This window comes from Podarcis tiliguerta (assembly GCF_965153285.1).
Source record: "Podarcis tiliguerta genome assembly, chromosome: 6".
NCBI lineage: Eukaryota > Metazoa > Chordata > Lepidosauria > Squamata > Lacertidae > Podarcis > Podarcis tiliguerta.
The window spans coordinates 64,074,501-64,089,807 of NC_139539.1; the positions used below are offsets into that span (position 1 = coordinate 64,074,501).

Genomic DNA, 15,307 nt, shown 5'->3' on the forward strand with positions numbered 1-15,307 from the left:
AAAGTGGTGCTTCAGGTTAAGAACAGTTTCAGGTTAAGAACGTACCTCTGGAACGAATTAAGTTCTTAACCCAAGGTACCACTGTACAGCTTTGTGTGCCATACTAGTAGCAATTTAAGCTTGCCTTTTCTAATGAGGAGTTGCACTCAGCAGTATGTATTAATAATTTGTAGTGGATTAAAACATCGGACACAATCCAGTAAAACAGGGGTGACCAACTCACAAGAGTCTGTGATCTACTTACAGAATTAAAAACTGTCAGTGATGTACCCCCTTTTTTGGGGTGCAGGTCTAAGTTGTTGAGCTTTTTTAGGCAGGAGGAGCCACTTTTGGGGGAGCCACTGATCTATCTGTTGGACTGTCTGCAGTAAAACAAAGTCACAATACCAACAGATGAGGGGGTTGGGTTTCCCTTGTGTGGCTCTGTTCATGCAGCCTGGGGTAGGCTAAATGGGAGGTCTTTGTATCCTCCCTCATCCCCACCTGATCTTCTTTTCTACGCTGTTTGGTGCAAGTTATTTGAATCAATGTGAGAGGGACTACCGGGTGAGATGCAGGAAGTGCACACACCAACGTCCCATCTGCAGGCTTACTCAAATGCAAGTAGGGTGAAAGGATGGGCTGGATGGTGCCAGAGGCAAAGGACAAGATGGTGTGCCCTCCTCAATCCTTGCACAGAAGCTGACCAGACTGGCAGATTCTTTCACCAAAAAGCAGCAGATTAGCTTAAGGGGCACATGATAGTAGTTCGTACAGCTTTGCCCTCCAGCATTTTGCCACTGTTTCCTACCCAGGCCAGTCCCTGTCATTAGGCAAAGTGCAGGAGCTTTCTCAGCTGAAGATGTACATAGAATGAGGAGCACCATGTTGTCCTTCACTCAAAGCATCAAAAATGGATGGTCCTTAGGGTATGAATTATCTTTGTCTGAATATCAATTGTAATTTTTATTTTAATGAATACAAAACAAATCTGCAATAAAGGTGCCCTCTACAATAAACATCAACCTAGATGTTGAAGCATTTAGACTTCAGGTGTGTGGGAGTTTGGGAAAGGAACCAATAGCCTGGGATCTTGGTTTTCGTTGTAAGATTTCATTTTAGACTTTTCCAAAACAATTTTAATTATTGGATCTAGACTATAAAAAGATATTTTGCAGCAAGTTCTTAAGTATCTGTGGAAAGCATGCTTTGCAAGCCTTGTTCAAGCGTTTAAATGCACTACAAACAGTCCCAGTATGACAGTGAGGGAAGCAGAAAGGTATATACATGGCCAGTGGTGTGCATGTGTTTTCTTAAAAGATAAAAATGTCTAGTAATTAAAAACATAGGACTTCAGCATCTTATTAAGGTTTGTTTGTGGGGTTGTTGTTGTTTTTTGGACAAAATGCATTTAAAAAAAAACACTGCAGGCATAATATTACTATAATAATCCTTTTTGTTATTCTTGACATGGATTAATTTCTATTCAGGAAAAAACGGATAATTAACATTTTAGCTTATCACTTTCTGTCCATGCATACAAAACAATCTGTTAGCTGGTCTTCCAAAAATAACTAAATTAAATAATGAGTTTAGAAAGCAATGGAGTTCCAGTGAATTAGAGGTTACTTTATGGCTTGTTCCCAGTTCTTGGGGATCTGTATTTTCCACTTCCAGCTTCAATATCCAACTCTGCAGTTTAATTTATTTGCAAGGTTTGCTTCTTAATCTTACTTCCCTTTCTTAGATCAGATCACAAATAAATTGACCTGAAGCAAGAGGTAGAGCTCATTTTGGAAATATTCAAGTGATTTATTCTTTGCTGGGGGAAATCCACTCACATTCTTGTAAGGAGATAAGATGGGCTTTGGTTATGTAGAGGTCAATCTGATAAGTTCCTAGAGAGAGAGTGCTGAGCGGTATAGATATATGTGGGTGTGGGTGTGGGTGTGTGCGCGCACACACACACGCACACACACATTCCCATGGACAGCATGGCACATGAGGATTTGCTGATGATCAGAGTCCACCCGACTGGTATGTTTGGAACTAGGTTGGAGTTTTTCTTTTACAGACATGAGTCAAGCTGATTTAATTAAACCTCCAAAAACTGCTTGTTCTGCTGGCACTGTTCAACCTTCCAAATAGTAATTGTCTACCCACCACACAGTAATGAAATCTATACTATTTACCAGTTTTGTCACTGAAATGCCATTATTGGAAATGGTGTAGGTAGGCTCTTGGGCTCTTACATTGCTTCCGGTCATGGACAATGCCTAGCTTAGGAATGGGTAACTTCCATCCCTGGCCATTGGCCATGTTAAGTGGGACTGATGAGAGTCAAAATCTAATAATCTCTGAAGGGGTCCAAGTTCTGCATCCCTAGCCTAGCATGAACTCACAAGTACATCCTACTTGAGTGCAGTCTGCCATTCTCTCTCTCTCTCTCTCTCTTTCTCTCTCTCTCTCTCGATGTGTGTGTTAGAGAACAGGAGGGTCATGCCTTTCAGTACAGATGCAATTATATGGCTTCATTGCCCTGTTCAACTCTGAAACTAGGAGCCATAGTGGAGGCACACCCAATCATGTCAGGGCCCCTCTGAGTTCCTTGCACTTTTGTTTGTGGGTTTGGTTTGTCTACCATTTGCCTTGTTTGTTTTGCACCTCAGTGGACTAAAAGGAGAAGGCAGGATGCTTGACCTGTTTTGGGGACTAAAAGCAGGGTGGGGAGGATAGCTTCCTTCTTGCTTCAGGAACTGTGGAGGTGGTTTGGGTTTCCTAGACCATAGAATTTCGAGGTCCTTCGAATCTTCAGGCATGTGACGAACGCTGTGATCAAAACATCCCCTTTGCTTGTGTGACATCCCTCAGTGTGGATTATGTATTTTATAACATTCATTCCCATCTTAGGGAATTGTGCGTGTACACCCTTGGCTCATCCAGATTAAAAGAACAGCCACCAACCCAGAATAATTTAAGAAATTGTGTTCTCTATCTCTCTGATTCCTAATAGAACCATCCTTTCTCAGAAGTTATTTTCTCTCTAACTACCTCAGGAACTTTGAAGAGCAGAGTAAGCACATGGGGGCCCTCCTTTTCCTTTGATGTGCCTGCTCCTAAGCTGAGGTACAAAGTGAACACTAGCAGGTTGTGTAGCATATGGTTTATGTCCTTGGGGAGACACATTGTTGCGTGTGGCTTTATGTGGATGGGAGTAACTACCCCCAGTTTCATTATTCTCAATAGCACTAATGAGATTGAGAATTCTCATTTCATCCGTGTGCTGGTAGGGAAAAGCTCTCTTTTAACTGCCCTAATTATAAGCATGACTGTGGTTCAAGCGTTGCAAGGCTGCACAGACCTTATGAGCTTGGTTAGGAATACCCTTGGAGAGGTGAGGGGTATCATAATTTCTGAGAGACTTTCTTCTTTGCCAACCTGGTGCCCTCCGGGTGTTTCAGACTACAACTAGATGGGACTGATAGGAGTTGTAGTCCAAAAAATCCAGAGGACTCCAGGTAAGTGAAAGCTGTATTGCATGCATAGAGAACCCTGCAGTTGAATCCCTAGTCACATGTACTATATCTATGCTGATGCAGTATGCTCTGTTACAAGCTATGCTGAATGCATAAAAGAACAGGGGCAGGGTACACCATTCCATTCCCCCATCAAAACGAATACAATAAATATAACTCTTCTGCACAGTTCTCATGTTAATAATCTTAATTTGCATTAGGAAGTCTTAAGGGTTCACTCTTAACAGAAAGGCAAGCTAAGCTCCTTTTCTACTTCATTTCAGGGGATTGGCCATCTCCTAGGGCAGGAGTGGGAATCTGTGCCCCTCTGGATGTTGTTTCGACTGTAACTCCCATAATCCCTGAATATTGGCCCTTGCTAACTGGGGCTGATGGGAGCTGGATTCCAACAACACCTGGTGCTACAGGTTTATTACCCCTGCCCTAGGGAGTAAAAAAGACCCTATCTCAGCAATTTCCAGTCACTGAGATAAGAAAACACATTAAGGTCCATCTAGACAAGCATCCTATTCTCACAGGAGCCAACCAGATCACTATGGAAAGACCTTAAGCAGGACCTAAGTGCAACATCACTCTTTCCACTTCTGGTTCCCAATATGTAGTATTCAGAGGCATGCTGCAGATGCAGTTACAATCTGCAATGCAACCTTGCTTATTAAAAGTGGGGGTTGTCAGTGGAGGGGGTGGTATCCAAAAGGTATTGTTTGTTATGTATGTAAAATATTTATAACTTCCCTTCATCTGTACAGCCACCAGGGGAAGATACAAAAGCTAAGTATACTTGCCGGGTTGCATTGCTCATGGAGGTCAAGTGAGGGATGCAAAATAGATTGCAGTTTTTGGGAATTCTGAATAATTGATGTTTGTGCAATGGGAGTTCTGCTGTGTGTTTGCTGCAGATGGGAACAACGCATGCATTCTTTGCCCCATTGATACCTAGCTGGCTATTGTTCAGTGGAGGCAAGGCAAAGTCAGCCTGGCATTGGGTCTCCATTGTATAACACACTTTCTAAGAAAGGTTTACATGGTGTATGATGGAAGCATATTGTGCTGCGCGGTGAGATACTAGAGGTGAGAAACTATTTTGGTCCTCTCCTGTTGAGAATCATTCGCAATTCAGACTATGTTCTAACAGTATGTTCCTTCTCACCATGTACCCATCAGTCGCAACTGACATTTCGCCTCCTGGTGTTTTCTGCTGTATGTCAACCAAATATAACTGGCACTGGGAGGAGGGGTGGGAAAGCCTTTTCCCTTTCCTGATTTCTAAAGCGTATTTAATTATGTTACTAATGATCATGTGAAAAGCTCTTGCAATAGGACATTCATCTAATACTACCTACTACTAACTGGACCCAGCACGCTGTACCTAAGTAGCACTGAGTATTTTGGAGCAATATTCTTGCAAACAAATTAAAGAAAGTGGCTTAAAAAGCTTTAAGTAGGTGTTTTTTGGGAAGTGGCGGCTGTCCCATATTCGAAGGCTGATTGCTCTTTGTTTAGCATACTTAGTACAATTTGATGGAACAGCTTCTTGCTCAAATGGCATATTATTGTTGGCTTTGCCTGAACAGCCGTGCAATGCTAATGAGGGGCAGGTGAGCAACATGGTGGCTTTTAAGATGAATGGCCTCTTGGCTTCCACATGCAACATTTGTTTGGACTGACTCCCAGTTCTCGAACTAATACTGTGCAGCCCAAGAATTATCCAAATGCTGTATGTGAGGGTTTTTGTGTTGGGGTGTGTGTTTTATATCAGTGACTCGGACAATCTCTTTACTTGTTTCCATCATGAGCTAAGGCATTCTGGCGAAATGAGAGATGTTCTAGAAAAGCAATTTATTAAATTTTGAGAGGCAAACAGGATGTGGGAATCTTTATTTTTTATTTTTAGGGGAAAGGGTTGTTTCCCAACTACATGCTTGTCCCAGCAGTCACAGGCAGGTAGTCTATAGAAATAGAAGTCACTCTTCAGATGATGAATAGATGTTGTTTTGCTAAGGTTTGGTAGAAGTCAGCATAGATGGAAGTCCATGACAACTGGGAAAATCCATTCAGCATAGGACTAAACTAATGTAATCTAGATCCATTTCCAAATTTAGTAAGCCTGTGTGTGTGTGTGTGAATTGGGGGGTCTGGCAGGATAAGAAACCTCAAGTCTTTCTAGTCAGCTCTCAAAACGCACACACCCTCTCCCACGTTTGCCTCTGGTTCCATCCACTTCTGGCAGCCCCCAAAGTTTTCCCCATGAGAAAACGTGGCCCATGGACTAAAAGACAAGGTTCCCTTCTCCTGGGATAGGACATATGTAGGTACTCAGTGGTGCATGCAGCTGTGTGAGTAATCAATAGGACACACCATGTATATTGTACCCTGAATGCTGTGATTTCAGCAAGAGGTTAGAAGCCATGCCAGGCTTGACATTAAATGTGTCTTTGTATTTAGTGTGCTGGTGTTTAATGCAAATGGCAGTCAGGTATAGTGGGTGTGGGTAGCGCCTAATACATTGGATTGCAGCAGGAGGGGAGGCTTAAAATCACTTTTATGTGGATTTGGCTGGAAGCTCCCATTGGTTCCATAGTGGGAATCCCCTCCCCACACACAAACAGCATAGGGAGGTAGTAAGTGTCTTTTCATCAAGATGGCAGAAGGGGAGGGGAGGGTTAGTCCTGGTCATTAGAAACCTCCCCTCCCTGCCCCCTAGCAGCTACAAACATACATTAATGTCACATCTAATTTGGCCCCAAACCACCTTTTTAAGTTATATATGTTGCACTGAGATTTTTAATAGCGGATATTGGTAGATGAATGGCAGTTTCCCAGCGAGATATCACCTTCATTTGGAAACATTTCCACTTGCATTGAAAGCACCAATTATTTAGCTAACGTTTTTCCAGCCATAATATTTCTAGTAGACAGATTTGTCAGGTAAGTGTGGACACATTTCCTGACACACCTAAGATAGCATCACATTAAATTTAGGAGTCTATGATGTCATTCCCTGGCATTCAGCATGGGCTGTGAAACTGTTGCTCTAAAAGTAGCCAGATTGAAGTCTGAATATTCTGTAGATATGTGTATTTGTCACTTTACTTGTCAGACCTTTAAGACTGTACTAGAGGCTCTGCTCTCTGTCCTAATCCATGTATGATGTCACATGAGCCATATGTCATGTCACATACAAGACACAGGAACATATTTGTAATAGTGGCTCCATGATGGTGGGACTCTCTCCCAGTACAGAATCACCAAGCACTCTGCCATCTGCTAAATGTCACGAAGAGAGATTTTTTCTAAAAATTCAGACTAGCTTTTAATAAATGTCCTGCTGTTTTATGCTGTTTATGCAGAAGTTTTAATGCTGCTGCCTCAGTTTAATTGTTGCTCATTTTTTCTGCTTTAAATTTGACTTTTTTGTGTTGAACGTGGTTTTTTTATTGCAAGCCACTATGGTTGCAATAGCGAGTATGAATCTGAACTTCAGTAAGATAAAACTTTATCTAACTTATGCTCAACTGAAAAGTCTGTTTCTGCTGCTTGATAATGTCAGTTGCCTTTGCTTTCCCAGTAACAATGGATTTTCCTGATTGTTCAGTTTGCAGGAACTGCTTTGCAAAGGACCACCATGTCGCACTTGTTCTGGAAACTGAAACCCAGGCTGACAATTTGCTTATTGTTAAATAATTTCCAAGTGTTAAAAGTTTGATGATTCTGAACATTAAATTTTATGAAGACAGGGATGCTTTCTGCAGCGTGAGGCCTGGAGCCAACTTGCTTGCTGTAGTAGGAGGAACAGGGGACTGAAACTCGCACATAAGTAATCAGATCCAGCTTGCGCCTCTGTGTGTATGTGCGTTCGTGTTGGTTATAGTTTGTGATTTATATATAGCGCTCCTGAGAGCCACACTAAATTGGAACGTCAGGTTTGTGAACATGCAAGCAAATGCAGCATTGTCTTGCCTTCTAAAATATGCTGAGCATTCTTGCCTACAAAGTCTTTGTCCCAGGTTGAGGTCTGTGGAAAGTAACTATGTGTGGATGGAAACAGCTTGGCTAATTATTCCTGAAACAGAAGAAAATTAAAATACTTTTTCCCCCCTTTTGCTTATAAGACACAGGGAAGCAATAAAAGCAGTGCCAGACAGTTAATGGCTCTTTTGTATCTTTCATTTGAGAGACCTCAAAAGAACATCAGGAAGAATCAAGGCAAATGCTATTCCCACCTGGTATCATTAAACATGTTGCATTCTCCAAAATGGAAAACTCTGATGATATTCTGGAAGAGCTGAAGAATAAATAGCACTAAAATGAAGTATGCATCTCTAGAGCTTTGGTACCTGCATTGTTAGAATCCATGCAAATTGGATAATTAGAAGAGAAGCTCAAATTAGAGGAGTAAATTAATGTGTGGTGTGACTTGTTAATAATTGCCCCTCTCAAACATTAAGAGGATTAATATTGCATTGTTTCTAAATTACAAAAAAAAAAATTCCCATAATTAAGATAGCAACAGAAATGGTTTAATTTTGAATTTTCTGAATGTCCATGATAATTTAATCATAAGGCTCATTTTCTATGCAAAACACAGAACGTTGAAAGACGACTCTGCTACTGAGGAAATGAGGATGGGGCAGATCCCTTTTAATCTTTTGGACCAAATTCCTTGTTTATTCTTCTTTTCACAATGGGAATCATGTGTATTCACACCACTGTGTCCATTTGGTAACACACATCAGTAAATACGCAGCAGCTGTTAGAAAGTGCTAGTTAGTTTTGCCGATGACCTTTTCTGGTTTGGTTTCTTTCATTATTTAATAGTGTAACCTTTGATTTTGTGGAGCAGCTTCAATGCTAAATGCAAAGGTTTAATAATTGGAATTGCTTCATAAGTGACCTTTATTACATAGCTATCTCTTTGCAAGGGAAATCTCATTGTTTTTCAAGTCCTAATTCACCGTTTTAATTATGCTTTCTATTGACCACAAGCTCTAGTGGAAAATGGAAAGGTCAAACATTCCATTGTTCCTTTACAGATTTAAATGTAAGTTATCTGCAACTGATACATGTTGCATTAAAAAAAAAAATAGGGTGGGTCTTTTCTATACATATCCAGAGTGAATCAGAGTTGAGTAGTTCTGCTCAGCAGCATGGTTTTGCAGTCAAACAAGATGACAGGAAGACATTCAAAGACATCTCAGTATCTTAGTGTTGCATTTTGAACAGATACAACGATTCCTGGAGGATCAGAGCTTTTCAAGGGAGGGATTTAGCTCTTGAAAAGTTGGCTTGCTTTAGTGTTGGTATCAGGGGAAGTAGGAGCAATAACATGGGGTTCACAAGGAGAGGGGGCCATTCTGATCTGTCTTGCTGAGGGGCTGCGTGTTCTTGTTATTACATGCATGCAAGCCAAAATTCATTTCTGTAAGAGCGGTCCAAACAAGCAAGTGTATGCAATAGCTGATTATTGTGCATGAACAGCTATGCTGGTCACATTTTTCAGAGTGGTTTTTAGGCATCATTTAATATGAGTAATACTTCCAGAAATATTTCCTTGGACTTTGCATTATGGACAATGGCTGCTTGAACATTTTCTTGCCTTCCCTTTTTCACTAGAAATCATTGTTCATTTCAGAAGCTGCAGGGGGGAATTATTATGATGCAACCAATTCCAGAATTTCAGTTTTATGTAATGTTACCATTGTGCTAATGAGAAGCTGGCATGTAGGGTGTCAGATGTGAGGCTGATAAAGACATGACTGCAAAGGAACAACTAGGAGCCTTAAAGTGCACTCAATTGTTCCATGGCTAGTATGGCTTGCATATGGGAAAAAATAAACTTGGTGTCAAATGCAAAGCCCACTGGGACATTGCTGCACTTGGGAGCTCCCTAGTGGCAACCCCCAAGTGCATCCGATGCCTGTCCAAAGTGGGGTTTGAATCAATTTCAGCTGCAAACTCTGCTGGGATTGACTGCACTCAGGAATTGCACAGTCAGATCTCACCAGGGTTTGCAGTAAGCACTAATCAGCTGCAAGCCACTTTCAGCAGGAATTTTCCTTGGCGGGGGGGGGGGGGAACCCTGGCAGCTTGTGTTTAAATGCGACTCCAAAGGAAGAAAGCAAAGAACTGGGAGTGCACTCTCAATTATTTCCTTTGAAGTTGGGTGTCACGTGATTGACAGCTGAGTGGTCCTGCCCATCTATTAAGATGACAGATTCTGCCCCCATCTCTGCTATAACATTTTGCTATAGTCATTTTGGCTTTGACTGCCAACTCATGGAAAATGTTATAGCTGGTACCTGACTTAAGTCATAGTCAGGGTAAACTCACTGAAAACAATGGACATAAGTTAGTCACTGTCATTGATTACAGTGGGTGTGCTCCGAATATGACTCCGTTAATTATCACCTTATGTGAATATAAATTTGTATATGAATTATCTACAATTGGGGCATAACATTAATTCCTCCAGGGAGAATATATGTCCGTAGTATCCTAAGATACTGCGCAAGAGTTCAACTAGGAACACTCAATCAATTTTATGGAGATTTTCCTGCTTCTAGAAGCAATAGAAAGGTAGCCTTCAGAACATATTTCATTTAAGTTACTACTTTGCATCATTTAAGTGATGAGCATCAATATGGCGGTCCCATTTGGCAGGTACAGCCTTTGGGTATATTAAAAAATAAAGTGCTTAATTTGATATCCTCAAGTATCTCATGACAGTCTTGCTTGTATGAAGCTGCCAGTGTGTACTATCGATCACAGATGGTTCATGCAAGAAACATCAATATTGAGAAAAAGCTCTGAAAAAGCCATTGTAGATTGAGTCATGATTATAAACAGATAAACGTAGTAAACTTATTAAAACATCAGTTTGTAAACAGGCCATATTAATCCACATTGTGCTCAAAATCCTCTGGCAGAATCACTATTCAACACCAGTCCCACTGACATTATTATTGCTCATCAGTTTTGTAGCAACAGATGGTGGTGATGACACAGCTGTGCAAATCCTGAAGTCAAGACACCAAACAAGCAAACCTAGAGAGGGTCAAATAATAAAGCCAACAGCAGATCCAGTAGGACGTGACAGATATTTAAGGTGGCAAAAGCTTTAATCTAGAAGGCTTCTAAAGCAATTGGATGGTCAGTAATAAAGGCTTGAACTGAATTTATTTTGATGGCAATAGGTGCTCTTTAAAAATGGATTTCCTTTTATCCAGTTAATGATATTTGACCTAAAGCATATACAAACAACAATTCAATTTCTTGTATGTTTTGGCAGTGTGTGTGTAGATCACATGTGAGTACACACCCACTCTCTTCTTGGTGTTTGCAAACACAAGTTTGACCCCAGAAGAGACAGTTGAACCAGACCAACCTTTCTACTTCACCACTCTCAGTTGCAGAAATCCCTTCTTAGGTGGTACATGACTCCACAGATTGCTGAGATAGATTTTACAAAATGATAACCACAAGACAATATAAAGGGGAAAGGCAATGTTCCAGTAGGTTGATTTGTTACATTCCACATTCCTTTTTTTAAAAAGGAAAATGAACAGTAAACAACAACCAAGCAAGCATACAGAGACCCATTCTTCCATAAGGAGGCCTTTTTCCTTCAGTGTTTTTTATGTTGCTATTTCTTCCTAGCGATTGTTGTGGGAAGTGAGGGACAAGACGAGAAACCTCTGTGTGGATCCAACATGCTGCTGATGCAATGGTTCCATCAGGACAAATATTTCTGCTTTTGCAATGGAATGTTTTGCCATTCTGCTCCTTCTTCATGCCCCCTCTAAATCCATTTTAGGCATTTCTCCAACCTAACAGAGCAGATTTAGGGAGGGCACCTGGGGAAGGGAAGAATGGGGGAAGTCCCATTGTGCAAGTGGAAATCCTTGCACAGACAGCATGCATTAGTAGACAACCATCCTCTGTAGTTTTGCTGACAGGATCGTGCTCATTGGCACAACTTGTTGGTAGTTGAATCGGCTTAAGCTCCAGCAGGTCCAAGGCCAGTCCAACTCTGCCCTCTTCCCACCCCTGATAGACCAGCTCCCACCTACAAGGAAACTTATTGTGGTAGCTTCCACCTATCCACAGTTTAGTGGGACAGAGTCAGGTGCTTCACAGTGGAATGCTCTGCAATTTTCTTAGCCATCGTTTAATGGCTTAGCATTTTGCACAAAAACAGCCAATAGCTAACAAGGTATGTTTTTCAAATGATTCATAATTACCATGTCATTATGAAATACTTAAATTCAGAGATAACACAGACAGTACAATATTGACAAGATGTACCTGGGCAGCAGTATGATTAGATGACAAAAATGATTCCGGCAGTGGCAAATTACTTTGCTCCATTTATTATTAAAGACCCTAATGACCGTAATAGATCTTTTCCTCACAGAGCTAATAATAAATAGCTTTTATATCTCTAGAATGTATTAACTCTGTACGCATATTCTTTTTGATCAATATTGTCAAGCCAGTACAGTTTCCGCAGAGACCACCCTGACCAAAAAGCAACTTTTCTACCAAAAACACATTACATATCTTCATCTCTAGACCTTTAAAAAAAATGAGGGGGGGAGGCATCTTGTGCAGTATAATGCAAACAATTATTATCTAGTTGACTTAAAATTGCAGAGGGCAGAGATTACATTTTATTCAATGTTCTGTGATAATATAAGCAGGAGAAAGTCTCCCTGATGGCTTTGTTGTCATCCTGTTATTAAATAGCTTCACTTGCTTTGCCACGTGGGAGTTGACTCCTTTTCTCCTCGCTGCCACTGTGTTGTACTTTCCCTCTCTATTTTCTTTACAGCACTCTTCCAACCAGACACCATGAGTGCAAATGCATATTATCTAACAACAGCATGTTAGTCTTCTAATAATCATGTCTGCATTCTAATGGGCTAGGTAAAATTATTTGCCTCAAATCCTCCACAGGGTTCTAGCATTTATAATCCTCTCATTCTCTCTCTCTCTCTCTATGTATATACACATGCTGCAATTGCTGAACTTCCAAAGTTCTCACTTCCACCCTGCACTTTTCTGGTTGCACAGATTTTAGCTGCATAACTGACACGCTCCAGCATGGAATCATTCCGGCCTTGGCTTTAATAGTTCCATGGGTATTTTATTGACTATCTTTCTAAGTTTTAATCCCCCGGCCTGTCTCAACTTCTTTTCCTCCTCATTGACTAACTGGTGCATGAGAATGGGCTTTTTCAGTGGTGGCTTCCCATCTGTGGATGCCCTCCCTAGAGAAATATGCCTGGTGCCATCATGGTCAGTTTTTTGGGGCCAGGCAATGACATTGTATGTACTATGAGACTCTTAACCTCAACTCTCTTTAGTTTCTGTAGTGTTGGTACTGATCCAGCGACAGAGAAGCTAAGCATTGACAAATCAGTATCAGTGTTGGTCTTAGAATGCTCTGCCCTTGAATCACCTGAAATGTTGGTTGATTTGTTTCTGGTGCCATGCAGGCACTGGGTTGGGTAACATGCCTTGTCACATGATGAGGCAGGAGCACAGATTTCTGGAAGGGGCCTGTTCCAGAAAGTGACAGTTTATTTTTGCTCTCTTCTCTTCCTCCCTCACCAGCCTCTACAACTGGACTGTGACCTGTGTGCCATCATTTCAAATTCAGGTCAAATGTCTGAACAGAAAGTAGGATTTGAAATTGACCAGTCCTCCTGTATCTGGAGGATGAACAATGCTCCTACCAAGGGCTATGAAGAAGATGTTGGGAAGCGGACCACCGTGAGAGTCGTCTCCCACACCAGTGTTCCTCTTCTGCTTAAGAATCCTGAATATTTTTTCAAGGAAACCAACAGCACAGTTTATGTCATCTGGGGACCTTTTCGAAACATGAGGAAGGATGGCAGTGGCATTGTGTACAACATGCTGAAGAAGACTGTGGACAGCTACCCTGGGGCAAATATCTATGTGACCACAGAGCAGCGCATGAGTTACTGTGATGAAGTATTTAAGAAGGAAACTGGGAAAGACAGGTAAGTCCTGCCTGGCAGATTGAAAACATATACCAATGTCGAAAAAGGATTTGCCATTGTTGAGTTGTTTACTGTACATACCCACAAATAAGTACCGGTAATTTGCTGAAGGCCATTGAAATGTGTCCATTGCAGGGACGGGACTCAAACTCATGATTTTTGGATCAAAGTCAGTGTTGTCCACTAGGCCATGTTGACTCTTTTGCCATGTTCCATATGTTATACTTTCAGCTCCTCACTCCATTGAGAGGCCTTGAATGTGACAGTGAAGTGTGTTCTGAATCTGAGCCATTGGGTAAGCTGTCAAAGAATAACTTAGCTCCATATGTGAGGGGAAATGGCTGTGTGTGCCTTGCCAAACCTTTAGACATTTGTTCACTCTATCGGTTTCAGACTCTCAATTTTTCTTACTTTTGTTACTTAAGCTAGATATTGTAGTTTCCTCAGAAAAACAACAGCCCTCACTTCCGTTGTTGCTTTAAACAGTGCACTGATTTTGCTGCAAACCAAGTTACAGGGAAGCCAAATGCCACTCCTAGTAAAGGTAAAGGTACCATTAGGTCCCGTCGCGGACGACTCTGGGGTTGCGGTGCTCATCTAGCTTTACTAGCTGAGTACAGCTTCCGGGTCATGTGGCCAGAATGACTAAGCCACTTCTGGCAAACCAGAGCAGCACACAGAAACACCATTTACCTTCCCGCCAGAGTGGTACCTGCTTATCTACTTGCACTTTGTGCTTTTGAACTGCTAGGTTGGCAGGAGCAGGGACCAAGCAATGGGAGCTCACCCCATCGCGGGGATTTGAACCACCAACCTTCTGATCGACAAGCCCTAGGCTCTGTGGTTTAACACATCCCTCACTCCTATAGTACACAAATGTAAATGTAAAACTTTACTTGGAACCAGGGAGGTTTATTCCTAAAATATCAACTGTATACATGCTGTGCACCACCAGTGTATTGCTATAACATATTTCTAGCCTGACAAGCCTCTAATGACACTTAGATGTTAGTTGATCTTGAGAAACAAAGTATTTCTAGCACAAGATTATCTCAATTTTGAACTACCTGGTGGTGGGGAAAAGCGATCAGGAATGAGCTGCAAACAGGTCTGTGATGCAAATAACTAAAGCATTTAAAATCAGTCATTAATATTACTTGGTAGAAGAGGCTAAAACCAACCTCTATTAAGGAGCTAATGTCCACCAACCTGTCACATTCCAAAACAGATTCCCTGTTTACCTAATCTGAACACAGAATAACTTCTGAAACAGGCTGTCAAAACCTGGCTATTGTTGTTGACACCATGATGGTGTGAACGTGAAGAAAAATTTGTTCTTTTTTGCAGACCCTCATTAGGGAAATATTTATATGTTTAAGGCAGTATGAACTTTCCTTCTTTCTGAATAATTGTTGTGCATAAATAATGCCTTTTCATTTTTATGATTGTGGAGATGCTCAGAAACTGACAGCTTTTTCCAATACTTCATTAGCCTTTTCAAAGCTGCATTATGTATACAGAGTCAGATGAAAGGAAAATTTAAACTATGTTTATAGGGATGCCAACTAGTAACCAAATGTGAAAAGGATTTCCCCCCTTTGTGACTGTTTACCTAAATTCCAGCACGCTATTGAGTTGCCTTGAAGTTTAAAACCTAATAGAAAATCTTACAGCATCGTTTAATTAGTAAATAGCTGGGAAAGGAATCCTTGTAGATTCCATTAAAACAAAAGAGTTCATTCTGGTCTGATAAAATGCACTGAGCAG

General features: G+C 41.1%; 1 protein-coding gene across 6 annotated transcripts in view; it reads left to right on the plus strand.

Moving 5' to 3' along the window:
- The window catches only part of ST6GALNAC3 (ST6 N-acetylgalactosaminide alpha-2,6-sialyltransferase 3), a 643,023-nt gene that overhangs the window by 164,123 nt on the left and 463,593 nt on the right, over nucleotides 1–15,307 (plus strand). For all 6 annotated transcript variants that reach the window (XR_014513090.1, XM_083448456.1, XM_083448454.1 and 3 more), the window contains one exon: nucleotides 13,131–13,540. Coding sequence is in view for 5 of the 6 variants with exons in the window: in XM_083448456.1 (XP_083304582.1) it covers nucleotides 13,131–13,540 (410 nt within the window). In the remaining variant the exon portion in view is untranslated. The remainder of the gene's footprint in view (nucleotides 1–13,130; nucleotides 13,541–15,307) is intronic.